Below are 26,167 nucleotides of genomic sequence, written 5' to 3' on the forward strand. Positions count from 1 at the left end.
AAGTGAAGCAGCAGCACTTGGGGCAGAGGACAGAGGGATGGAGGTGATGCTGCTGATTTGCTTTCCTCTATGTAAAATTTGTTTTGCTTGCTTTCTTCTATACATTTTCTGTCAAGGCCCCTAGATCAGAGCTATGGAGTGCTGGGGCATGTATTTAACTTGATCCATATCCCACTGAAGTCAACAGAAAGATTAACAGATATTAACTGGATTCAGTCAAGCCCTTACTGTAGGGGCACTGGCACATTAGGCTAACTGCACTTGTCTAATTAATTGGTTTACTGGATTATGGCAACTTCATTTGCAGATTGTATACCTAAGTATAAAAAAAAGGCAAAATTAGCCTTCTGTAAACTTAATCCATAATTGCATAAAGCAGATCAATTAAATCTAGGCTGTGCAACATGATGCAGAAAATAAAACTAGCGGGGAAGACCAGTGGCTAGTGGTGGCAAGACTTACAAAAGAGAATCATGACATCATCTTCACCAATTATATCAGGTGAAGAACCCTGATATATGATATCAGGTATAGAACCCTTCCTGGAAATCCAGATCAAAGTTCCATTGTGGTTGGCACCAAAAAATTAGATGCCATACTTTTGGGGTTTGGGAGTCACGTCATAGGAGAAGTCAAAGCTCAGAGGGCAGCATCTGAACAGAGACAGAGCCAAACATCTTTAAACTCCAGCTTGAAGCAGATGCTCTCTGTTTAAAGTACCACCATAGGAGCTTCCATAGAGAACATGCAGGGTCAATGGAGAAAGCACGCAATGTTGAGAACATTCAGTAATGTGGTGAATTTGAGTAGACAGAGTTGTGGAGAAGGAGGTGGCATTGGCTGTGGCCAGAAAAATAGTGCAGCCTGTCATGTGATCAACTGTGACAAGTTCCTGGTGATGTTTTCAAGATTGTCTCCTTTCCTTTCCTGGAGCTAATTCTGCTTTTGTATCAGAGTTGTTGTTGCAAGCAGGTTATTGGGGTGTGCATATGTTCTAAACTCCAGGGTGGGAGTTTATCTTACCTTACTCAGGCAGGAACAAAATTCTGCTACCACTGGTTTTGGTGGGGCTTTTCCTCTCCTGTACATTACAAAATTCTGTAGAGAAGAAGTAAATACTCCCTGGTTTTGATCCATTCAAAACAGCACTTATTGCTGGGGAACATCTGAGCAGAAAGGTGATGGAAAATAATGATTAAAAGCTCTTTACTAGGTGTTATGTGGTCATGACAGCCACTTCTTTGTGTTATTGAGGACCTTTGTTCCCAGCCCCACTGTTGAAAGCCATTCATCTGATCTGTTATTTTCTGTCAATGAATTACTGATGAAGAATTAAGAGCTGTTCAAAAATTCACATCCAGATTCTAAGCTGGGATCAGTTCCTTTAACCTTAACTGACCCTTTCTGATCAGTACAGCCGATGAAATCAGAACTTGGGAAGCACCAGGCTCCCTTGGTCCTGTGCTGCACATGTACAGGTGTGGGCCATCTATGAAAACATCAGCCCTCAGTGCCTTTTGCGGTCTGAAACCTTCTGGCTCACTGAATGAGTGTGCTGTGGTGGATGTAGAGTGGCAGATGGCCTTTTTTGAGATATTCCTTATTTCAAGCCATTCCTTATGGGCAGAATGGCCACCTAGATTTTTCTTCTTTTTTCCTCCTGAATCAGAAGTCCATGGATTTTAGATGTGATGCCTGCCTGTGTTCAGTTAGTGAGGAAATCATTGACTAATAGCATTCTTAGATTTTAAAGCCATCCTCTAACTGTGACTATGTACCATGCAAAATAACCACAGTGCTTCCACAGCTCCTGAGAAGACACATGCAGAATTTGCATACAGCACTGTGGTGTTTTTCATGAGGTTTTTGGGTATCTGTTAAGCATGGAAGCCCAGTTTCTCGAAGTGTTTACAAAACTTGTGCCACGGGAATGTTCTAGTTAATGAGTAACTGCTCAGCATGCCCTTTACCAGCATGTGATTTTCTCCTTTGATGTTATGCGTGATCTTGGCTTAATTGGATACAGCTTTACAGACCTGCAAGGGCTCTCTGAAAAAGCAGTGCTGCTGATTAAATCTAATGACTGGTCAGAACTGGATCCTGTGCATTTCCCTGCCTTCCACCGGCTGTGGAGAAGCCAAACTAGTGCTATTCTGAACCTCATGGTTTCTTGTTGATTTGTTTCTCCTCTCGTACCCTATCCCAAGGATAAACCAAGCCACAGGTCAGCTCTTGTGTATCTGTGCATTTCTGGATTTTGGAGACATTGAGATTTAGGAGCCACTTGAGTTTGGATTAGAACATGAGTTATGAGGGCTCTCTTCTACTTCCTTCTCCAAAAAGATGTTCTTGTTAAGTTACTGTAGTGGAAATTTACTCCTAAGGAACAGCATTTGAGATTATCTCAGTGATTTTGGTTATAATCTAGTCTCCATAGCTTGGACTGTCTTTTCCTTCCTTCTTTGTAAAGGAGGTGCAAGTTACCCATTACAGCTGACGGTGTTCATCATTTTCTCTGCCAACATTATGGAGCTGCAGTTTTCACAGGAATGCCTTTGCTTCCAAGTAGTCAACCCCTTAATGCTTGTAGACTGTTCATCTGCAGCATCTCAGTAGCAGTTAGCTGTGGCATGAGAGGGGATAAAAGCATTAGAGAGGGGAGAAGGTATGCCTTACCCAGGAGACACCAGAAGGATGATGAGCCAGGTAGAAGCTATGGCAACATGATGTGGAAGCAGCGTTGTCCTGTTTCTGTCCCTTCTGCCCCTGGCAACAGAGTGCCTTTGCCATAAGGCATCAGCAAGTCTGTAACTTCTGGTCAATATTTGTGCAGGCTTATCACGACTGATTCATTTCATGGCCAGGTGCTGCCTGGTGCAGTGTTCCATGTTTGTTAGGTGGAGGAAATGCTTCCTTTGGAGAATCTAGTTCAGCCTACACTTAGACACCAACCCAAGCCTGCCTGAGATTAATTCCAGTGCCAAACAAATTGAAAAATAGTGTTTAATTCCAATTGCAGACATCTTAGTGCTTTCTGGTTCCCACCTGTTTTCAGTACATTTTGTGTTGTGGTGCATCAGCAATTTATAATAATATGGTAAGGGTTTTTGCTCCCACTGCAAAATGCCCTTATTCTGATTTTATTCATTATCTGTTAGATGTTCTTTGAAAACCAATTTTAAAACGAGCAAAAAATAAAAAGGCAGCATCAAAAAATGTATTAATAGAAAGTGATGTATTTTGACTGCAGTGTCATTACTAATAGGAGTTCCAAAGCACTCTGGTCTAAGAAGTTACTCTCTCCTAGAAATGGAAGCTGCAATATGCAAATTACTGATTAAAGAAAGTTAGCATGGTGAGAAGAAGGCATAACCAGTAGCAGAAAGCTTATTCCTGCTAATTGTATTCCTGCTAATTGTGGGCATGAAGTGTAGTTATGTGTACATTCAGGTATAATTTGAATATCCTATCATATTTTGTTTGAAAAGAGGCAAAGAGTCTAGTGTTTAAAACCAGGAAATCTCATGCATTCTTTCAGGGAGGCTTAGGCTGTATGTTCATAGGGCAAACTGGAGTAGGATGGCCCAGTCTTGTTCCTAAGAATAAATAACCCCAGGGAAACAGCTCTGGGGAAGGGAGCTGGGTGTTCTGGGGGACAGTAAGCTGAACATGAGCCAGCAGTGCACCTGGCAGCAAGGAAGATTTGACAGCAGTCTGGGCAGTATCAGCAGAAGCAGAGCTAGCAGAAGGAGGAAGGTGATTAATGTCTTCTGCTTAACATTTTTTAGACCATATCCAAATATTGCATCCTTTAACAAACAAAAACCCATCAAACCCAGGAGGTGGAGATAATGCTAACATGAGTTGAGCAAAGGATCACCAAGGGGTTGAGGAGCTAGAACACTTGCCCTTTGAGGAGAGGCAGAGAAAATGGGGCTCATTCATCTGGGAGAAGGGACAGACTGGGGGGCACTGAAGTGCAGCCTTCTCGTATATTAACAGCTTCGAAATCCCCAGAGTCTCATAATCACACAGATTCCTTAACTGACTTTCAGTGGACCTCCCTCCCTAATTCCACTACTTTGAGAAGGAGAGTGTAGCAAGTGGAAGGACTTGAGGATTTTCTTTGTGTCATCCAGCTGCAACTCTTGGAAAAATACAGGAAACACAAATTCAATTAATACTCCTCCCATCCCCATAGTTGGTTTTTAGGAGGCTAGGAAGGTATGCAATAATGAAGAAAATATACTTAGCATACTTAACTCCTCTGCCAACCTCAAGGCCCCAAACTTTGTGGATGCTACTTCAGTCAGTATTCTTCTAAACTTGACTCTGAAATTGCAAAAATTCCTTCTTTAACTGCTAATTGTTGGGTTCTGGGTTTTGTACAGCATGTACAAAAGGAGTAATAAGGAATGACTGTGTGATGTTCATTCTCCTTACCTACTGCTGGTTTTGGCATCCCCAAGTGTGGGTACCATGGCAATCACAAAATACACTGCTCTGCATCTCAGAGACTCTCTGGATGTCTTAGCAGGACATCATTTACTCTCTCCAGTTACTTCCTCTGCTACAGTAAAAATAATTGCTTTTAACTACAAACTTCAGACCTTCCATATGGGAAACTTGAGACCTGCCCTACATCCCTCATCCCTGTGCATTTGCAAGGCAGCTGTCCTACCTACAAACTGAGGTGTTAGTTACCTTTCTGTTGAAGGAAAAATGTACACATGAAAGGTTCAATCTGAATTGAAATATATGGGTGAATTAAGTTTTTAAGTCAAAAGCAAAAGCTATCTATCTCCATTTTGGGCTTTTTTTAGAGAAAGCAAACCAAAACAATGATATTTTTCTTGTTGAATATTTTATGTTTTTAAACCAGCAGGAGCAGTGTGCTCAGTGCATGGCACAATTTACTGCCTCTTTTTTTTTTCACACTTTACAGTGTACGTCATTGCAAAAGCGAAGTAGTCATTTGGTCTTTAATTTCTGATCGTGACTGCCTTAGAACTATTCATTGTCTTGCTATATATAGAAATTGAATTGCCTTGCTTCAGCCCTAGTACTGTTCAGCAAGTGGTGGTCTCAAGAGAGAGCTTCCAGCACAGATGACATCCCTGAACATTATTGTGCTGCTCTGCACTTTGAAAGGAGAGGCAAAATAAGCTGTAAAGGGTAGCACTGGTACCCTCAAATCAGGGTTGAAATTAATTCTGTCAAAAAACCTCCATTTTCTTCTGAGCTTAAGGACGAATTCAGCTTTCCTGCAGTTCATCTGACATATTTTACCTTTCATGTCAGGAACTTCTTTTTGTACACAAAATTTATTACTGCTAAAGCAGATGGTCATAATGCGGTTGGTAATACATAATGGATTTACCATTGTCTATTTGGAGAACAAAATAGTAATTTCATTTAGTAGCAACAAAATTCTGAGTTATAAACATTTTTCCCTCCATGTCTACAGATAATGTTTATATGTCTTTGGACCTGATGCAAGAGGTACTTAATAACTGGGCATTAACCAAAAAAAGATGGAGATATGAATCACTTTTGAATCAGAGGTTTTATGACAGAAAATCCTGTTTGTGTTATTTCTGTTTCCTGTGCTGGTGATCTCGCTAATAATTTAGTGTTTTATTTTAAATAAATGTTCAAATGTTTAAATAAGTGCTCAAATGTTTTTGGAAAACATGTCAGTGCTGTATTTCCAGAAGAGTGTCCATGGTGAAACTGAGCATTCTGTTTGTAAGAAAGGAGTAGGTTAATTGTCCAGGCATTTAAATGACCTGCAGATTGCGTGGGTTGCAGGAGAAGGGTGGGCTCCTCCGATGTGTTTGTGCTGCTCAGCTGAGTCCCAGCTCTCTTTCTGGTGCAGGTATTTTTGGGCAGAAGCTGGAAGACACGGTGCGGTACGAGAAGCGCTATGGGAACCGCCTGGCTCCCATGCTGGTGGAGCAGTGCGTGGACTTCATCCGCCAGCGGGGGCTGAAGGAGGAGGGCCTCTTCCGACTGCCTGGGCAGGCCAATCTTGTCAAGGAGCTGCAGGATGCCTTTGACTGTGGAGAAAAGCCTTCTTTTGACAGGTAAAACCCTGCAGCTGTTCCCCACGCCCTGCAGCCCAGGCAGGGCACGGTGTGCTGGCTGGCTGACCCACAGAGCTGTGAAACACATGGCAGCAGCAGACAGAATGACATGTTTTTGTAGGTTTCCCTGTGTGTTTCCCATTACTGCTCTGAAATGTCGTCTTTTTTGTTCTGACTTTGATGTCTGATTTCAAAGCGTTTCTGGAGAATTTCCTTTTGTGAAAAGTTGGTTAGGAGAAGTATTGCTAATGTTTTGGCCTAATCAAAAATATCTGGATTGCCTTGATCTTAATATCATTTGAAATGCAGTGGTGATGCTGGCATTTGGTCAGTTCCACAAAGGAAGAATTTCTGTTATCACCAGCCTCAGTGTATTCTGTTACCTATAAAACTGGAAGGGAAGGTACTTTCATGCATTTCTTTATAATTTTGGGCATTTGGTCTTACAGTGAAAGTCACTCTGGCCATAAAAACAAGCCCATGTGGTCTTGAGGGTCCAGGTCTGATTTGTGTTCCAGTGTTTATGCAGTTTTACAGAGTTAATGAGCGTTTCTGGGCCAAGGAAAACCTGGTCCTGTTCACACAGCTGGGTATGACTTTACTCTCCTGTAAGTAATTGTAGTCCCCTGTGATTTTTGTACTGTCTTCCTGTAGGCATTGGCAGCAGTAGTCACATATACAGTGTGCAATCAGAGAAACAGCACCAGTGCATTATGAGTGCCACATGGACTTCTTAACTCTGACCAGAATTAGTATGGTGGTCATGAAATTCCAGTTGAAGAGACTGTTAAACAGTGGTTGTCCTCAGCATGTGCCCTAAGTGACATCCATAAGTGACATCACACCCCCACAGTGGCATTGGCAGCTTTGCTGCAGTTGTGGGCCCAATGGGAGTTAGGAGGAAGAGGCAGATTGCATTTATTATATGAGACCTTTGTCTGATAGCAATCCAAGTATCAGGAAGGAAACTGTAGCTTGATCTTTTAGTGCAGAAACATGCCATAATTCAAACCTGATTGCTGGAAATCATTTAGGTGCCTCCATTCCCTGTTCCTGTGAAGTGAGCAGATTCATTAAGCTTGAAGGTTTGTGCATCAGATGCACAGAAGGCAGACACCTGTAATGTTCTTTCATCTCCAACAGTTTCCTCAGTCCTGACCCTCAGTTTAAAAGAAAATGTAAGAATTTATAACGTTCTGGAAAAGTGACTTGTCTTCCTGTGAGGTTATTCGTTTCTCGTTTGAAGGTGAGTTAGCATAATTGATGAGTAAATGGCTTTATGGAGCCAGAGCACTATGGGAAGTGACTGTGTTAGCTGATGAATGTTTATGGCATGCTCACTTACTGTTCAAATACCATGAAGCTTATTTAAAAATGGTGAAGAAGCATCTACTGGGTACATTTCCTTACTTGGACATTATGATAAATATTACTGATAATGTCTGTCTCTACCAAAGGGTAGGCGAGTGGCAGAAACAAAAGGTTATTTTTTCTGTGCCTGTAAACCAAATAATTGTAGAGGAAATGCTTAAGAAAACAAGCCACCCTGAACTGTGGGAAGATGATGTACTGAACTCCCCACTGAGAGGTACAGCTTGGAGGAAGTGCACAAATTCTAACTACTCCAAACAAATGAGACCAGGGCTCAGCCGCACTTATTCTTTTTCAAGGTTATCTAGCAACATCTGTAGCACAAACTAATGAGCCCCATGAACAGGTATGCTGGCTGAGCTTTAGCAGATGAAAAGGAGAAGAGATTTTACATGCTACTGCTGTGAAGGATGCACGTAATTTCTACTCTAGCAATTAGAAACAGCAGCAGGAGCCGCCTATAAATCGCTGGTCCTGCAGTTCTGCTTCTGAAGCTCAGAATTTATAGAACACTGACCTTGTACGTCCCCATGCCTTGCACAGGGTGCTTTTCCTGTTTACTTTTTCACATTTGAGTTCGGAGAGGTGTGATTCAGGTGTAGCAGTGGTTCAGAAGTCAGGCATAAACTCTGCTCTGATCTCTGCATTGTTTCCTTTGGCTATCTGCTTTTTCCCCCAGCCTTTTGTTCCACTTGTAAACTCTTTGAGGTGAAGTTCATTTCACAGTAGTACCTGTGAGTAGAGTACCTGTGTGATGACCTTGGTTTGGGGTAACTTTTCATTGTGCTGAACAGCAGCCTGAGCTCTGGGTTTGATGCAGCCTGTTTGGTAAGCTGAGCTCTTAGAAAGTGACCACAGTATGAATAGTGCTGTAGAGAAAGAAAAAAACACATACATTAGGCATCCATGCTCACTTTTTCTTGTGAACCTCTAGATCCACTGTGTTTAGTCTGTAATTAAATACATGTTATTATTAGCCAAAAGTCCCATCATGCAAAATCCACCCAGGTTCTCTCTATGAATTTACATCGATAGCAATAGAGATTTTTGCAGTTGGAGCAGAGCTGACATTTCTGTTCCTGGGGCATGGAACACAATGGAATACAGGTCACACTTCCGTAGCGGTGCTGGGTCACTGGCTCTGGCAGGGAGAAAGACTGGCTGCTGTCATCAGAGTTGGAACTGACACAAAGAGAGCTGGTGTTTGAGGAGTTTGCCACTTTCCATACTCACTTTTTTTCCATGTGCAAGTGCATGTTAGCAGACAAACACTTCAGAACATGTGAGACATGTTGAAATACATGTGTAGGCTTTATTTTTGTGTGACAAATTGCTGTTAAATAATTCTTTTTCTCTTTATGCCTTCATAGCCGATTCAGTAAAATATGTACCATAGAATTAAAGACAAAACCAAAAGTAAGATCGTATACCATGGTTAGTACTCCTTTAAAATGTTGTCTGTATCTTAAGATGCTTGCACACCTCACCATGCTGGCATTGGGAGATGAAGTTCAGAGGCACAGATCTCTTCTTTGCCCAGAGTTCAGCTGCTATCCATGGTTCTGTGGAGCCCCTGGCCTTCTTTGTCCCCTATTGCCTTCCTGTCTGCACCCCCCTGGCAGAGAAGACCACAGAGCAAGCACAACCAGAGCAAATGAAGCAAATTAGAAACAAGCTTCACTCAAAAGAAAATGCAGCATTGTTTTGAAACCTATAAAACATATCTGAGAAATCATTGCTGTCATGTGAGTTCAGAGCTGGGTGTTCCAATACTGAAGTCTGTTATAAAAAAACATAGTGGAAAGAACCTCCACTTACTAATTTTGATCTTGATCTTATGATTGGAATAAGATGTTGCTGAAGAATTGTGTATGAGAATGGAACAAGCATTTAAAAATTTTTCATCTCACCGACTGAGAAAATCCTGTGTCTGATTTGAAACATCCAACGCCTCAGGCCCCCTCTGACAAAAAGTGGAACACCATCATTTCTTGATGATCAGTATTGGAAAGGTGAGGTGCAGCTGCTGGAGCTGAAAACTGCTGAGGCCTCTTGTGTGAGGAAAAACACAACGCCTCAAAATTGTGTGTCAGTTTAGAAACAAAAATCAATAAATACCTCACTCCCTCTGAATGTATCTGTACATATTGTGAAATTTGCTCTGAGGAACTAGCTGTGCAATTAGGCAATCACTCATGCTTGCTACTATTTGAAATATCCTTGGTATTTCCAGTACAGCTCCACCTCTGTGTAAAATTGCCCCCTCCAGGGAATCCATTTTCTTTCCCCTTGGGGTATTTGCTTCTCTCTTCTTGTGTGTGTGGCTTATGTTTTACTTATAAAGTCCCTCATCTCCTTTACAAATCATACATTTGTAATGACACAAAGTGAATTATGACCATTTGTTCTGTGAAATTAGCACAGAGAATATGGCACTGCATAATGAAAATTGCATAAGGATTTGTTCTCCAGTTTTTACCTCGGAGGGGTAAAAATTGGATTTCTTTTTCCATATTACCTCTTTTCATCTGCTGTTCATCACAATTACTACCAGATGACATGTGAGATAAGATTGCTCAGGGAGAAAAAATATTTGAAATGTCACTGAAACAAATATTAATAAAAAAATAATATGATTGATGTGTGTGGCTTGGATTTTCATAACTATTACTGGTGAACATAGTTAAGTGGTTCAGAGAGTTTAAAAGTTACATAGCTCACCCGCCAGCATTTGTGTGCATGCACAAGAGAGGAGAGCACATAAATGCATATTTAGCAAAACAAAGTCCCTAATACGTTCTCTTATGGGTATGAATTGCTCTAAAAAAGGAACAAAATGTTATTGCTCTGGTCACCATTGCAGTCAACTGAGAAAAGGTGCCTAAGTTGGTAGAATGTGATAGCTGGCAAGTGCTTACTCACTGGAGCCAAATAATCCAAAATGTAAAGCTGCTGTGTTCTAGGCATTTAATCACTGGGGTTGTTGAAGCAAAATAAGACAGTGACAAGGATGAAGTGAGAAGAAGCACATGCACAATTTTTTTCTTCTCCAGAGGAGGAGAAAAATTTTAAAAGAAGAATTTAAAAGAATGTTTTAAAATTTTGGTGAATTCTGGAAATGGAATGTGTCTCATTTGGGCTGCAGTCTGCATTGGCACTGTGCAGATGGCAAGCAGAAAACACTGGTTGTAAAAATTGTTCTTTGTTTTTCAGATCCAAGCCTGTACATAAGAATTTGTTTAGAAGCAGATAGTTTCCCACAAAGAAGGGGCTTCATATGCCTTCCTACTGGCAAAGTGCAGTAATCCCTTGAACTCCACATTTTTATGTGAAATGAATCTTTACTCAAAAGCTTGTTCCTGCCAAACACAAATGGCCTTAGGCCTGTGACAATTCCCGTTTGTTTCTGCTGGTTCCAGCCTTTCTTCCCTGATCCTCTCAATCTGCTCATCAGCTATGCCTCTGGACCCACTTCATGTCCTTTCCAGTTCCAGCCCTTACTCTAACCAGCTAACAGAAATAATCACTGCATATGGCACAACTTAAAGACCTAGTCTAGCAATTAAATACTCATTAGGAGATATATCTAGTGTGTTGCAAGGGTCATTAAATTAGTTTAATTGGTGTCCTGTTGTGCTTTTAGTTGGATTTGGTGTCCTCAGAGTGTTTTTAGTTACTGGCAGTGAATGAACATTTGTAGTGACTTTGCATAAATTTCAGTTTCAGAAATGGTTGGTTTGTCAGCTCTGAAAAAAAAAAAAAAGAAAAGCCAGCTATGTATTTCATTTGCCACTGACCAATGATTTCTTAGAGGGCCATGGTCATCTTTAAGAAAGGATGACATTTTGTTACCATGTGCAATGCCTGAGACAGTGGGTTTTTTAAAGCATTCTTGAAAAAGACAGGTTGCAAAATTGATGGCTTTCTCTTCCAGTAAACAAGATCGGGTAGGTTATTTGTTGTGGGTTTCCATGTTTTTACATATGCTTGCAATCCCTGAAAAACCTTGGAGAAACTTAACAGTTTTTCTGAACAATCTATCAAGAGAAGATAATCACCAGTATATTCAGTGGAGCTGGTAGATCTTTGTCCTAGAGGAAACCCAGCTGTTTCTTAGACCTCTGCCCACCTTACCTGAAAGCACTTGTGTCTCTTTAAGGATCTGTATTTTCGAAGTAATTTTTAACATCCTTCCCCATGGAGTTTGTCTTTTTCCTTGTCCTAAATTGCTGTCTTCATTGCTGTTTTTAAAGCCTTTATAAACCTGCATAAATTGGCTGCTGTTACAATTACTGCAGTTGGTACCTAACTCAGAAATAGAGTCTGCCAGTCTTCACCATTCCTTGTGGACTGTGGAAGGTATCATGATTTGTAAAAATGGTCAGCACCAGGACAAAGGAGCAGGATAGGTTTGGTTTATTTCTCTGTCTAAACCAAAAACAAGAATAGAAATCAGTTGTTAACTTATATTAGAGCCAGACTGGTAAATGCTTTCATATATGCTTCACAAGGTGTGGGCAAAATTTAATCTGGTATTTAAATGAGGCACAGGACTGCTTGTACTAGAGCTCTGCATTATGTAGGAAAATTATATAGAGTAATGCTTTGAAAATACCCACATAGAGGAAGAAAAATCACATAGCACATTAAGTTAACCTGACCTTTGAATTTCTGGACCAAAGCCTGTCTCCCAAAATCAGTCAAACTGGTACGCAAAATGTAATGTTCTCCTTTGTTTTATTACCAGGACTCCTAAATTGAATTATAGCCTCGCAGCTTATTGTTCCCTAGTGTTTGTTCTTCATGCAAACTGTTTATGTGCCATCATGATCTAGAGCTATTTTTGGCAGGGCATTAATCTTTTTGTAATGTGACCTTGCCTTGTTAGTGCTTCCTCTCGGGGAGTTTACAAGGGGCTCGTTGGCTTTGTGCGTGGAGCGCTGAGTGCAGCTCTCTGAGCGCACTGGCTGCTGCTCAGAGTGTGAGGGCTCTGCCTGGATTGCTGGTGACCTGCTGGGCTCCAGGGATATTGTTTATGGTAGAGGGAGTGAAAAACTGCAGGGAGTGTAATCGGTCTGACAGGCACTTCCACGGTGTCTGTGGTATCACAAAGGAAAGTGCTGTCAAAACAGCAACGCCATGAGAGATATTACTGACAAAGCTCAGATGAATGGGCCTTTGAATATGATGACTAAGGAGAGGCTGGGACACGTTTGCATTTGTCATGCCCGTGCATGAACAGTGCTGGAGTGGGGGCATGCTCCTTTGGAAATGCCACCATGAATGCAGGATTAATATTTCGGTGAGATAAGTCATCTTGCTCAGACCTCCCACCACAACATGCCAAAATAGCTGTTCCTCAGCTTGCTGCTGCTTTTTATGTTACATTAAATTCCCCACTTTGTGCTTCGTCATTCCCATTTCAAGCTCGTGATTGTGCACTTGGAGAAAGTCTGCCTCAGTTAATGAGAGTTGTTCCAATTTAGATAACAGAGGATTTTCTGCCAGAATTGACATCCTGTGTTTTAATAAAAATTAATGAATGCTTCTAATCATGTTAATTATGAATGTGTAATCATAAAACACTTTGATATTACACAGTCAGATAGCAAAAGAAATATGATGATAGGTATAATCATTAAATTTCTGTAGCTGTAATGATTCTGGAATGTAGGCGAGGACAGTGCTCAAGGGGGAAATTCTGCCCTGTCTTAAGCTGATCAGTTGTAACTGAAAAAAGTCCATGAGGAAAAGGTCCTCCATAGGCATGCAAAGATCCATGTTTTAAAAACTACACCAGTTATCCTAAAGGCAGAGATCTAAGTGCTGGTTTTGACTTAGACTGTCGATGGAACAGTGTAGATTAAAAAGGGAAATAAATGCTCCCAGCCCTCCACTTCAGCACTTGTTTGAAACCTACAGCTGTCCTCTGTGGCTGAAAAGTGTTTAGTGGTATTTGTGGACTAAAACACCCAAAATAGAGATGCATTAGGACTGGAGCCTGACATTTTAAAATTTTCCCCTGTAATGTAAAGCAGAAGGTGAAAAAAATAATACTACATTGCAAGGTCTAAAAAAGTCTCAGATGCTGAGAGACAGTCTTTTAGTTACATTATTTATAATAATAATGACATTTTTTTACCCACAATTGCACTCAAAGAAAGTTGCTAGCTTTTGTCTCAGTGTTGATAAAGCAGAATTTAAAAATCCAGTTCTTAAAGAGCTTGGCAAGCAGTACGTCTGTGTATGCAGGCTGTGTTTATTTTGTTTGTGCTGCCCAAATCTGTATGGCAATCTCTGTACAGATAGAAGTCTTAAGAAGTGGTCCAGTACTGTTAAGGGAAAAAACCCCAAATGTTCCAAAATCTTATTTTGTGACCCCACCATCTTGTGGCAGTCTGTGGTATTGCCGTAGGAGAAAAGAATTGAAAATTAGTTGAAAATATTGTATATATGTCTCTGTCTGCTGATTGTGACCTGAGTTTCTAATCCCATTTTATAAAAGACCTTTCTACATCCTTGTAAATACAGCATGTGCTTTGGAAGTTAATTTGAGAGCAACACTTCCCATTTCCCTCCTCCTCAGCATCCTGCCTCCCTGTTTCTCTCTCAGTTCTTCCATGGCAGACCCACAACTTTTGGCACTCAGCTTACCTCTTGCAGTGATAACCTAACTGTACTTCACACCAAAATAAGAAAGTTTAGAAATTGCATTAATTTTCAAGGCTTCTGTCTCCTTCTTCAACCTCTTTTATCCTTCAGATGCTGTGCCCTCTAGGAACAAGTATTCCACAGCAAGGACTGGTGTGAAATCATTCTTACATACTACAGGAAGCATGATCCTGGCAGTTCCTGGGAGGATGTTACTGTGTAATCCCCTTACTGAGAGACCTGTGTTCCACCTTCTAATTGTTCTTCAGTAATTTCCCTCACTCACCCTGTTTGATTGTTGTATTTTGGAAAGACCTCTCTAGTTTTATGCAAATAGACTCTGTAAAAAGGTGGTTAAGTCCTTCAGCAAGGTGTGAGGAATTTCCTTATTTAAATAAAATAGCAGTAATAATAAAATATTCAGAAAGACAATCAATGCTGAGTTGAGATTAGATAGAGCAGAAAGGTTAGAGGCCAAATCTGAGCCAGCATTTGAAATCTCATTAAAGAGTACAATCAGACCGAGTTTCATGCTAGTAGTTCCCCACATCTGTTATATATGTATACAAAAATTTTGGGGGGTAAGCAAACACTTTTGAATTCCAGCCACTCTACAAGAGAGGGTTGCAATCAAGAGATTAGAATTTGAACTTTCTTTAAAAATCTGGGTTTGCATTAGTATTTTATACAGTTTTTCCAGAAAACTCTTTTTGGAATTTGAGCTGGGAATTATTCATGTTGGAATTAGAAATGTTTTCTGCACATTCGTTTTGAGGAGTTTGGTGGTGGTGAACATTAAAACATACACAGTGCTTTATCATCTCTCTTCTTCTCTGACATACCATACAACATTACTCTAAGGCTGTTCCCACCATTCCTGTTAAGATTTAACTTAGTAAAAGCCATTACTGTTTTAACAGATTATTTCAAAATAATGATTAACATACCTCTAGCAAAGCTTAAATGTGTCAAATACCAATGGCTCCCTTTAAGACACTGAGTTACAAAGAAATACTCCATGTGTGAAGTCTTCAAAGAAAAAGAAAATATGTAATAATGCACCTTGTAGGCATATGTGCCTTTCCTGTTTCATATTCATGAAATGAGCAAAATTTAGTGCCCCCTTCTATGATTTTTCAGAAATCAGAGGTAAAGATAACAGCTTGCAGTACAATTCTTTATCTGAGCCAGGGTAAGCATGTAGAACATTCCAGTAAGGATTTGAATAAATGCCCGAATAGCTAAACCCAGGGATGGAGCCAGACATAATGCAAGAGAGATTTCTTCATGCTAACTTGTGCCTTATGTCCAATTTTGACTTACTTATTTTTAGATGAATACTGCTAAGTTAACAGGAGTGTAATTTACACACCACAGAAACATTGAAGCAAGTGTGATTGCATTGTCTGAACTTGTGGTTGTGATCCCTCTCTCTGTGTTACTTTTAGTGTGCCTGATAAACAGCTGAGGCTCCTACTAGCTGTATCCAAAAAACCCTTAAATTTCTGCAAATGCAGTCATGGGAGGCACATGTTGCATCAGGCCTTTGACTGCTGGCCCTGTGATGTTACCTATGCTACAAGCATTCATAGATAGATATTTTCTGTTTGGTGCATCAGCTTATTTGGTAGAGGGTAGAGCTAAAACTCATTTCCCAGGGATTTGTGGTTCTGAGTGTAGTTTAGCAAGGTTTTCAGTGTAAGAGTACAGCTATAAGGCACAGAAGTCATTTAGCAGGATCCCATAGGAAAAAGACACATATCAGGGAAAAAGCTGTAATTCCAGTAGGTAGGTTTCAACTAAATGCCTGTGGTAGATATGTTTCCTTTAAAACCTGCTTCTTCAATAGTGGTAACAGAGGATGTGGTGATAAAATGGAATTGAGACACACTGGGCATGTTTTGGGAGCTGGGGCCATCTCTAGTAGGAGAAAAATTCCCAGTGTGTAAATGCCTTGCTTCTAGCTCAAGTGAAAATTAAAAGTGTCATTTAGGATGAATTTTGCATGTCTGAAGGGAGATGCTTGTCAACAAGAGGCAGGATCTATCTCCTCCATACCTGTCTCTGAAAACAGGGCCTTATGTGTAATTATTTATGGTAATAAATCACTAGAGCTGATGGACATTTGCCTGTGGGTATCCTGAGTTTTTATAGGACAAAAAAATCCAACGAAAAACAGATTACAGGTAGAGTTTGTAGATGTATATATTGGTGATGAGTAAAGTGTGGGGTGGCAGTGGAAAAGTGGCAGGTTTTAACTTGTCAGTCTCACAGCATCATCCTGATTCACATTAATGACTTCTTGTATTCCACCCCAACAGCAACACAGATGTGCACACCGTGGCTTCACTGCTCAAGCTGTACCTAAGGGAGCTCCCAGAACCAGTTGTACCATATGCAAAGTATGAAGATTTTCTTTCCTGTGCCAAAATGCTCAGCAAGGAGGAAGAAACGGTGAGTTGGTAACTCAAGTAAGATGAAATAAAAAACTGTTCCAGTTTTCAGGAGGAGAGAAGCTGGCAGTTGTGCTAATTTAAATGAGCATCTCTTAATTGAAGCAGGTTTTGTATGAAAATTCTTGCCACCTGGGTCCTTGGGAGTTCTAAAATAAAAGTGTGTAGCATAACCTTAGCTGTATTTATTGCATGTCTCTGAATCCAGTTCAAGTAAACATCACTGTAGTCAATAGTTTCCATTTTGCATGGAAGAGATGTATATTTTCATGGATTAGACTCTGAACTGTAAGAGGAAGGGTCTTGATGGTTGCTGTTCAACTCTTGCTGTTAAATCAGGAGTCATTTATTAGTCAGAATCTACTATGGATCAGAACTGGGTAAAATAACCAAGTAGTTTCTTGTAGGAAATGCCAGCTAGTTCAAACCAGAACTGTTCCTGGAAGGCTTAGCCTTGTTATCAGAAGGAGAAATGGAGCTGCTGGTCAAAAAAAGGAAAAATGAAAGAAAAAGAAAAGACACAATGAAACCAAGATATTTATTTTCTTGTTTATTTTTTTTCCAGAGTTAATCCATGTTAGCCTAATCCAAAATGGGTTCTACAAGCTGTTTGTTATTTATCATAACCTGTATTTAATGCTGCACTTTGAGTGGTGTGTCTGTTGTCTTGTAATTGGAATTGCTGACCTTTTATTTTTAATCTCTGATAAAATATTAAAAAACTGTGCCTACTCACTCTGTATTTTTCCTTAAACCTCTTAAAGGGCCTGAAGGAACTGGTGAAGCAAGTGAAGAGCCTGCCAGCTGTCAATTACAATCTGCTGAAATACATCTGTAGGTAAGTGTTCTTGCAAGACTATCACAATGGTATTTATAAGTGTGAGCTGACAGACAGACCTGTCTGTCTGTGTGCCCTGAAGGAAAAACATTACTCACACTTGGAGGACTGGAGAACTCAAGTGAAGGTACCAAAATGGTAGGTTTACTGCATGACTAATTAGTAATTTGCTCTATCGAGATTGTGACTTTTCTTTCATAAGCAGGCAAGGAGTGCAAGAAAGTAGAAGTGAACATATTCTATCCTCTTGACAGGACCTTGTTTTTCCCATTTCTAACTGCAGTTATTGGCTTTGTTTGCATTTAGAATGCAATACTTGAACTATGTTAAGAAACAATCACATGATTTGACTTTTTTTTTCTAATTTTCCTCCTTACATGTTCCTTAAGGACCTCTTTCTTCCCCACAGATTCCTTGATGAAGTGCAGTCATATTCAGGTGTGAACAAAATGAGCGTGCAAAACCTGGCTACGGTTTTTGGCCCCAACATCCTGCGCCCCAAAGTGGAAGATCCTCTGACAATCATGGAGGGTGAGCTTACTGTAATAACTTGTAGGAGAAAAGAAGAAATGTCTTTAGGTTTATTGCCAGCACATACCAGTCTGTGCAGTAAGTTCCATATATCTGTTATACAGAGACAGAAATTTTCAACCTGAATGAGCTTTTGGGTTAAATCTTGCAGGCTAATGTGAAAACTGCTGGAATGTGCAGTATTGCATAGGGACTTTGCATGAGATTGTTCTGCCTTGGCAGCTTCACTAAATATGGGCCTTCTCTCTCAAAAATTCCTGAAAGCACGGCATGTTCTTACTCAGCACATGGAGCTGGAGTGCAGATAATATTTCACCTATGCTTCTTGAGGACAAGGAAGAGCTCAGGTTCACACTGCAGTGACCCATATAGAACCCCCATGAGGCAGTTGTGTATTCCATGCCTTGCTGAACAGCAGGAATCAATTTACCAGATTGATTGCATGCTCTCATTTACAGCCATGGTCAGCTGTAGCATTTTGCTGTGATTAAGACAAAAATATGGACATGACAGTGTCCTCCTGTGACTGACTTTCTTCTAGTCTTAATCTTTGGAACATTAACTCTGCATAAAGTATACAATGCCTTTTCTGCCATCAAACATGTTTTGTTTAATGTGTAGGATTTACTCCACTTTCTCAAAAATTAGTGCTGTCCATAGACTGTACACTGAAAATTTAAAAAATGCAGGTTTCATAGTTTATTTCATAGTGTATGGAATTAGTCTTTTCCTGTGAGTATGATGCTTTTTCTCTTCCCAGATACAATTCCCTCTATACTTTGTTAATTCATGTGTTTTTCTGAAGCCTAACTTTTTCTCCTCCTTCTTTTTGACAATGACTATGTTGTTGTGAACAGAAACATGGCATTTCCAAATCGCGTATGAAATCTGTGAATACTGTCTGGAGCAGCTCTCCAGCCTGCTTATCAGCAGCCCTAGAATTAAAATGATGGTGCCCGTTGCAGGAAACGGGGTGGATACTACATTGTCCCACATAACTACATAACACTTCTTTAACTATTGAGAAACAGGTTTGATTAAACAGATTCATGACGTCTTTTAAGCATTACTGTAAGATTTGACATAAGACAGTGCTGATTTGCAATTAGGCTACACATATTTAAATGTATAGGGACTTTGAAAAAAGACTACACATTGATTGGTGCTCATGGCCCCCCTTTGTCATTTTTCTTTGCCTTTTGGAAGATGCAGAGTGCTTTCCTTGCACAATCATTCAAAATAAAACATGCAGCTCTGGGGAATCATATCTTTATTGATAGGGATCAGGAGTTGGTTTTGTTTGATTCAGCAGAGGTTTCTTTCAGAATTCCAGCCAAAGGGAAAATTTTTTCCCTATCAAATGCAGTTATAAAAGTTGCCTGAGGACAAAGCAATGTTTGTCGTAAAGTTCTGCACACAACAGGTAATGTTCTAAGAAGGAATGCAGCTAAGTGTGCCAGGGGATTAGCTAAGTGAATTTTCCTGCTGCCTAGTTCTAAAGTATCATTTTGTCTCAGCAAACAAACAAGTGGGAACAGCTAAAAAAGATACTGAGTACCCTCGTTGAATTGACTCTTGGTGTACGTGTCTTTTAAAAGGATGGGATATAAAATCCAGAGTATTATAGAGAAGTTGACGTGAAATGACTTTTGCACAGTGGGAATTTATTGATTAGAAAAGCACAGCATGCCTCTCAAAGCTTTTTAACAGTTTAAAAATGAAGTGATTATTATAACTACCTTGACCTTGTTCCTGAAATATTCTTAATAAACCATAATGAGGGTCTGCTTTAGCAAAATAGAGTTGCACATCTTTATCATGCCAAGTCCAGTTCTAAATGCTGGTGTGTAAATTACAGTGCAGTCAAGTGGTGTGCACACCAAGGGGCTGTTCCTTTAGAGGAGAAGTGGCCATCTATTACAGGAAGCAGCAAGCTGTGGTCTTGCATTGCTTCCATAGTTTGCTATAATGTGGCATAGTTCTCTGGCTGTGTTTAACCACCATAGAGTGGTTAAATGCATTCACATGAAATTAATTCTGTCTCATTACTGCACTGTTTTGCTTCAGAAGACTAAAATGTCTGTTCCAGCAGTGCAAATCCCTTGTCTGCCCATTTGCTGTTAAACTATCAGGCATAAGTGCTGTGCCAGAATGAGACTTCGGTTTTAAAACGTTCCCCACATTGAGTGGAAAGCCATCACTTAGAATGATGTTACCATGTTCTGCTCATTATCTCCTCCTGTGGTCTTCATGGGATGCAGTTACTGTCACGGTAACAGCCTCTTTGCAAATGTTCCCATTGTTTTTAGGGGATCTGTGAGGCCTTGCTGGCTTGGTGTGATGGAAGGAAGAGTTCATGCTGATGTGGCCCTGTAGCCAAGAGGCACTTCAGCCTTGTTAAACATTCAGGGTGTTACACAGATGGCTGCATTGTGTCAATGTTTGTATAAGCTCAGTGTTTGCTAGGTATTTGTGGAATCTGGGAGATAAAATGTATTTATGCCTTAAATAAAACAGGCCATTCACAACCACGTGCTTGGTGTCCCCTTTCAGGTACAGTAGTAGTCCAGCAGCTCATGTCAGTGATGATTAGCAAACATGAAGAGCTGTTTCCCAAGGATGTAGACCCTCAGATGGGACCTGAGGTGTGCAACAACAACAACGAAATTCCAAAGAAAACCACTGCAGGGCAACTACAGAACAAAGAGAACAACAATACCAAGGAGTCGGCAGTGAGGCGCTGCTCATGGGACACACCCGAGTCTCCCCAAAGGGGAAGCATGGACTGTGAGTCTCCGACTGCTCTGCCAGGCAGCAAGACAAACAGCCCCAGGAACAGCATCCAGAAACCAGACGTCACCAGGAGCCCGCCACTCATGGTGAAAAAGAATCCTGCTTTTAATAAAGGTAGCGGCATAGTCACCAACGGGTCCTTCAGCAGCTCCGTGGAGGGCCCGGAGAAGAGCCAGGCCGTGCCAAACTGCTCCCTGCAAGCCAGGAGAACGTCGTCCCTGAAGGGGCCGGTGACCAAGATGGGCACGCACAGCGTGCAGAACGGCGGGGTGCGCATGGGCGTCTCCAGCACGGATGGGCACAGCAACAGCCTGGGCAGCCGGAGCCCGGGCTGGGCGCCCAATGGCTTCGTCACCCTCAGGGACAACAAGCAGAGGGAGCCCTCGGTGGCCGAGTCGGGCCAGCACAACAGGCTCTCCACCTACGACAATGTCCACCAGCAGTTCTCCATGGTGAACTCTGATGACAAGCAGAGTGTGGACAGTGCCACCTGGTCCACGTCCTCGTGTGAGATATCCCTACCGGAGCACTCCAACTCCTGTCGCTCATCCACCACCACCTGCCCTGAGCAGGACTTTTATGCAGGTAACTTCGAAGACTCTGTGCTGGATGGGCCACCCCACGAAGAGCTCTCTAACCCTGGTGACTATGAGAACAAAAGTGACAGGAGGAGTGTGGGGGGCCACAGCAGCCGAGCCACCAGCAGCAGCGATAACAGTGAAACGTTTGTGCCCAACAGTACCAACAACCACAGTGCTTTGCACAGCCTGGTGTCCAGCTTGAAGCAAGAAATGGCCAAGCAAAAACTAGAGTATGAGACAAGGATAAAAAGGTAAGATGGTTCAGCGCTCTACCATCTGACTGACTTTTGCAGAGTAAATCCAAGTTTCTCCTCTCATGACTTGCACTAGCTGCAGTCACTGCTGTGTCACTCACTTGCCAGTGGTTTGTCATCTTTCAGTGTTGACATTGCTTCAGTGATACTGTGATCCAAAGGAGTTTTTTTCAGAGCAGTTGTTTGCCATGGTTGTGACATGTTATCCTGTTGGTGTCAAAAGTAAAGCCAGAACCTTGTGAGTTTCTGTATAATCTAATTAACAAAATCAGTAGCCTCTCACAGTGTTTCCATTATCTCATGCTTATTCTTGAGAGAAAGGCAACTGAGTGTCACCTTTCAGTGCAAGCATTGTTGTGGCATATTCCACTTGTAGTTTTTGGGACTGGGGAGACTGCTGGACTCCTTTGCAGTCCTCATTCCTCTTGAGAAAATGCAGCATCTGCTCACCGTCCTATCTTTGCTCCACTGCTGAGCCTTTCCTTCAAAGCTCAGACCTGTCAAAAGAGGGCAAGGGAGGGAGGAGGGTGTCTTTATCTACAGAAAGTGCAGACTCTGCTCATACAGAGCAATGTTACTGGGGTGGGTGGTTGTAGAGATCAGTGAATAAACTCAAAGTCTGGGCTTAGCATTAATTAATGCACTCAGCAGTGTGGAGCTGCATGTGCTCTCTTTGTTAGAAAGGTTCTTCAGTTGAGCTGTTCAGGACTTTCAGTTCTCACCTCTGTTACACAGCAGCTCTGTGCTCTGGTACCTCTGGCACTGCAAGTCATAGATCACAGTGTGAGCACTGCTGGCAGCAGCAGCTGCCAGTCAGAGTGCAGCACACAGGCTGTTGCACTTTTTCACCTGCACCACTCTTTCCAGCATAGTGTGCAGTGCAGTGGAGCACTTCATGTACAGGTTAATATGTGTGCTGACTGTGTTTAGTGCCACTAACATCATAGGAGGGTTTGGGTGAGGATGGACCTTAAAGGTCATCCAGTTCCAACCCCTGCCATGGGCAGGGACACCTCCCACACGACCAAATTGCTCAGAGGCCCATCCAGCCTGGCTTTGAGCACTGCCAGGGATGGGGCAGCCACAGCCTCTCTGGGTAAGCTGTGCCAGTGCCTCAGCACCATCACAGTGAAGAATTTCTTCCAAACAGCTCATCTAAACCTACTCTCTTCCAGCCTGAAGCCATTCCCTGTTGTCCTATCACTACACCTCCTGATGAAGGGTCCCTCTGGCTTCCCTGCAGGCCCCCTTCAGATAGAGGAAGGCTGCAATGACATCTCCATACAACCTTCTCTTCACCAGGCTGAACAGCCCAAACTTTCTCAGCCTGTTGTTGTAGGGGAGGTGCTCCAGTCCTCTTATAACTCCATGGTCCTCCTCTGGACCTGCTCCAACAGGTCCATGTCCTCCTTATGCTGGGGGCACCAGAGCTGGGCACAGCACTCCAGGTTGGGTCTTGCTAGAGCAGAGCAGAGGGGCAGAATCCCCTCCCTCACCCTGCTGCCCACGCTGCTCTGGATGCAGCCAGGATACAACTGGCTTTCTGGGCTGTGGGCACACATGGCCAGCTCATGTTGAGTTTTTCATCAACCACCACTCCCAAGTCCTCCTCAGCGGGGCTGCTCTCAGTCTCTTCTCTGCCAGCCTGTAGGTGTGCCTGGGGTTGCCATGGCACAGGTGTAGGACCTTGCTGTACTGAACTTCATGACAGCCATATTTACACATACATGCAGATCCATATTGGCAAATAAATGCAGCAGGCAGGAGAAAGGAGATTAGCAGTGAAACAGAGACATTCAGGGCACTATTCTGACCTTGTGGGTAACTGCTGCAACTAGCTGCAGCTGGGTGTCAACACTTCAGGAAGTAAAGGGAATAGTTAACCTACCCCCGGAGAATGAGATGAAGCTGTTTTCTTCTGTGCCTTTTGGCTGTTCCAATGCATTTTCTAATTGAGCTACCAAAGAGACAAAGGTATTTTTTAACAAACTGTCAGAGAGCTTGCCCTGTGAGAGCAGTTCATGGATGGAGCCATGGTTTGTAGATATGCCCATCAGAAATTCAGTCTAAGCTTTAGAAATGAAAAGACGTGTATGAATTTGTTGGTGGTGTGTGTTTCTGCTTGAGTGAGTGAGGAGTGCTGCTCAGAACCTGTCTGCTTTTATTTCCTTCATGCAGCCTGGAGCAGAGAAATCTCACCCTGGAGACTGAAATGATGGCCCTGCATGAAGAGCTGGATCAAGAGAGGAAGAAGTTCACAATGGTGGAAATCAAAATGCGTAACGCGGAGCGGGCGAAGGAGGATGCAGAGAAGAGGAATGATATGCTGCAGAAGGAAATGGAGCAGTTTTTCTCTACTTTTGGGGAATTGACAGTGGAGTCTCGCAGACCAGAAAGAGGCAACACCATCTGGATCCAGTGAGCTGTGGAAGCATAGGCTGTGGGACTTGAGGAAGGGCTTGGGGGTATTATACTGTATCAGGTGGCTGGTCACCTGTCTGAGGCTAGTACTCAACAAAATGTTACAAACCCTTGAAGGAGGAAATCATACATACATTAAGCAGTCATATCTACAGTGTGTACTTACCAAGTTATACTCTTTGAATGCTTCATGAGACTACTGTCAAGTGTTACAACTGGATATGTGTATATAAATTTAAAAACCACCTTAGAGCAAGAGATGTATCTGAAGAAATATTTTAATGCAAGTCTTGTATTTAAACTGGTAAATTGAGATGTTGTTGCAATCAAGCTTTATATAAAGGCTTTTCTCCCTTGCACTTAACATAATAAGCTATTTTTGGCATTGTGTTACCATCAGCTTATTTTGTATATCAAATGGGTTTTTTGTTTTTGTTTTGTTATCCCTTTTGCTGGGGAGTGAAGATAAACAGATATGTTAAGGTAAATGTGTGGATGGTTAGCTCTGATTTGCGTCGCTTCCAAACATAGCAGGATTGAGAAACTGAAATATGACTGAAGTATGCCACGGGAAAAATAAAGCAGTACTGCTTTCACAGAGTTGATGGCCAGGGGACCAAGTTCCAGGGCACCCCATTGTTAAGTAACAAGTGAGGATATGAAATCAGCCTAGACTGGGGAGAGTGACAGAGGGATAAACAGCTGTTTGTTTGGGAGCAAGTGTGGGTGACCAAGTAAGAAGTTAGGGAGAGGGGAAAGGGGGACTTAAAGAGAAGTTCATCACATGACCAGAGTATTTGGTGTACCCTGAAGAAGCCCTGTGCCTCATCACTGCAGTTCAGAGCAGGGATATAAAACAGTTGTTCAGACCATGTTTGCATCTGAATTACCTCTGCACTCTGGGTGAAGGTAAGTCCTTTTTGTAGTGCTGGTGGAGGGACACACAGGGAGGTTTAACTGGGGATTCTGGTAACCTTGTCGGTGTGATGGGTATCGAAAAAATAATAAAAAAATGTCCATGGTAGAAATTGCTGAGGCAGCTGGCAACAAACAGTAAATAAGGAAGAAAACACACCAACATATTCACCACTTGTATTTACAGTGTATATTAACAAGTTATCACACTGTCATGAATGCTTCAAGGGATTATTGTCAAGTGTTACAACTGTGAAAGTTCCAGGCTCTCAGCATCACCAAGGGAGCACCTAGAGGGAACAGCCTGGAGCGTCACAGCAGGCAGAGTGCCAATGGAAAGAAACAGCAGAGCCATCCTGTAAATTATTCATTTGTTTGGCATCTTTAAACACAGTAATTATAACCTGTATTTTCTCCACCATGTTAAGAATGTTTGGTTTTAACTTAGGGTTTAGGGCTGCAGTATTATTAGGGAGGGTTGTTGAGACATCTTGGCTTCCCTCTAGTGTCTCTTAAATATATTGCAATTAGTTTTTAATTCCAGCTGAAAAAGATTGATGAAGGTGGCTTCAAAGAACCTTCTTGGTTATGGTATAGATATTAAACAAGTATTAATTGGATGTGGGAATTAGACTGGGAAGCAAACATGAGATTTTAAGTTTCAGAGAAATACAGAGCATTACATGTGGTGCTTGTGGATGCATTGTTTGTGTGTGGTGAGGTTCAAAGTCCTGTCAGGGCAGCTGTTGTATTGATTGCTGTGAACATGTACATCTGTGTGTAAATCAGAAAAAAGTCAGACAGGGAGAGATCAAGGTATGAGTTGCATGTTTTACATCAGTTAGCAGCAATCACAACATGTAGCCACAATGGTGAGAGAAGAAAACAGATTACTATGTTAATTCTGTTTTTTTTAAATTGAATGAGACCTTGATAACTGATGCAATAGGCTTCACAATTTTAGCAATATCTGACATCTGTTGACATGACATCAAAGCCTCCAAATATTTTCTTAACTGGAATTTCTTTTTTTACACTAGATGTACACAGTAGTGAATGCTTCTATCAAACCTTGTGTTAGGCAGGATTGGTCTGTTTGTTTGAAGATTGACTTTGCCTGCATTTGAAGCTTACCTTCATGTTTCAAAAGGTATTTTAGTCAGTTTCTCAGAGAATGTTCAAATTCCAGTTACGTGGCTAAGCACTGACACCCAAATTTCTTGCTTTGCAGTCCAGAACAAGATTTCATCTCACTGTCTTGCAGAAATCATCT

The 26,167-nt window shown here is 41.7% G+C and overlaps 1 protein-coding gene across 6 annotated transcripts in view; it reads left to right on the forward strand.

Annotated features, from left to right (window-relative positions):
* The window catches only part of ARHGAP24 (Rho GTPase activating protein 24), a 246,647-nt gene extending 222,180 nt beyond the window's left edge, over positions 1 to 24,467 (forward strand). For all 6 annotated transcript variants that reach the window (XM_064711178.1, XM_064711179.1, XM_064711176.1 and 3 more), the window contains 6 exons: positions 5,879 to 6,086; positions 16,430 to 16,562; positions 17,326 to 17,399; positions 17,809 to 17,930; positions 20,484 to 21,555; positions 23,737 to 24,467. In XM_064711178.1, coding sequence (XP_064567248.1) covers positions 5,879 to 6,086; positions 16,430 to 16,562; positions 17,326 to 17,399; positions 17,809 to 17,930; positions 20,484 to 21,555; positions 23,737 to 23,980 — 1,853 coding nt within the window. In that variant the 3' untranslated portion in view covers positions 23,981 to 24,467. The remainder of the gene's footprint in view (positions 1 to 5,878; positions 6,087 to 16,429; positions 16,563 to 17,325; positions 17,400 to 17,808; positions 17,931 to 20,483; positions 21,556 to 23,736) is intronic.
* Positions 24,468 to 26,167: the final 1,700 nt, after the last annotated feature.

This window comes from Zonotrichia leucophrys, chromosome 4 (genome assembly GCF_028769735.1).
Source record: "Zonotrichia leucophrys gambelii isolate GWCS_2022_RI chromosome 4, RI_Zleu_2.0, whole genome shotgun sequence".
Lineage (NCBI taxonomy): Eukaryota > Metazoa > Chordata > Aves > Passeriformes > Passerellidae > Zonotrichia > Zonotrichia leucophrys.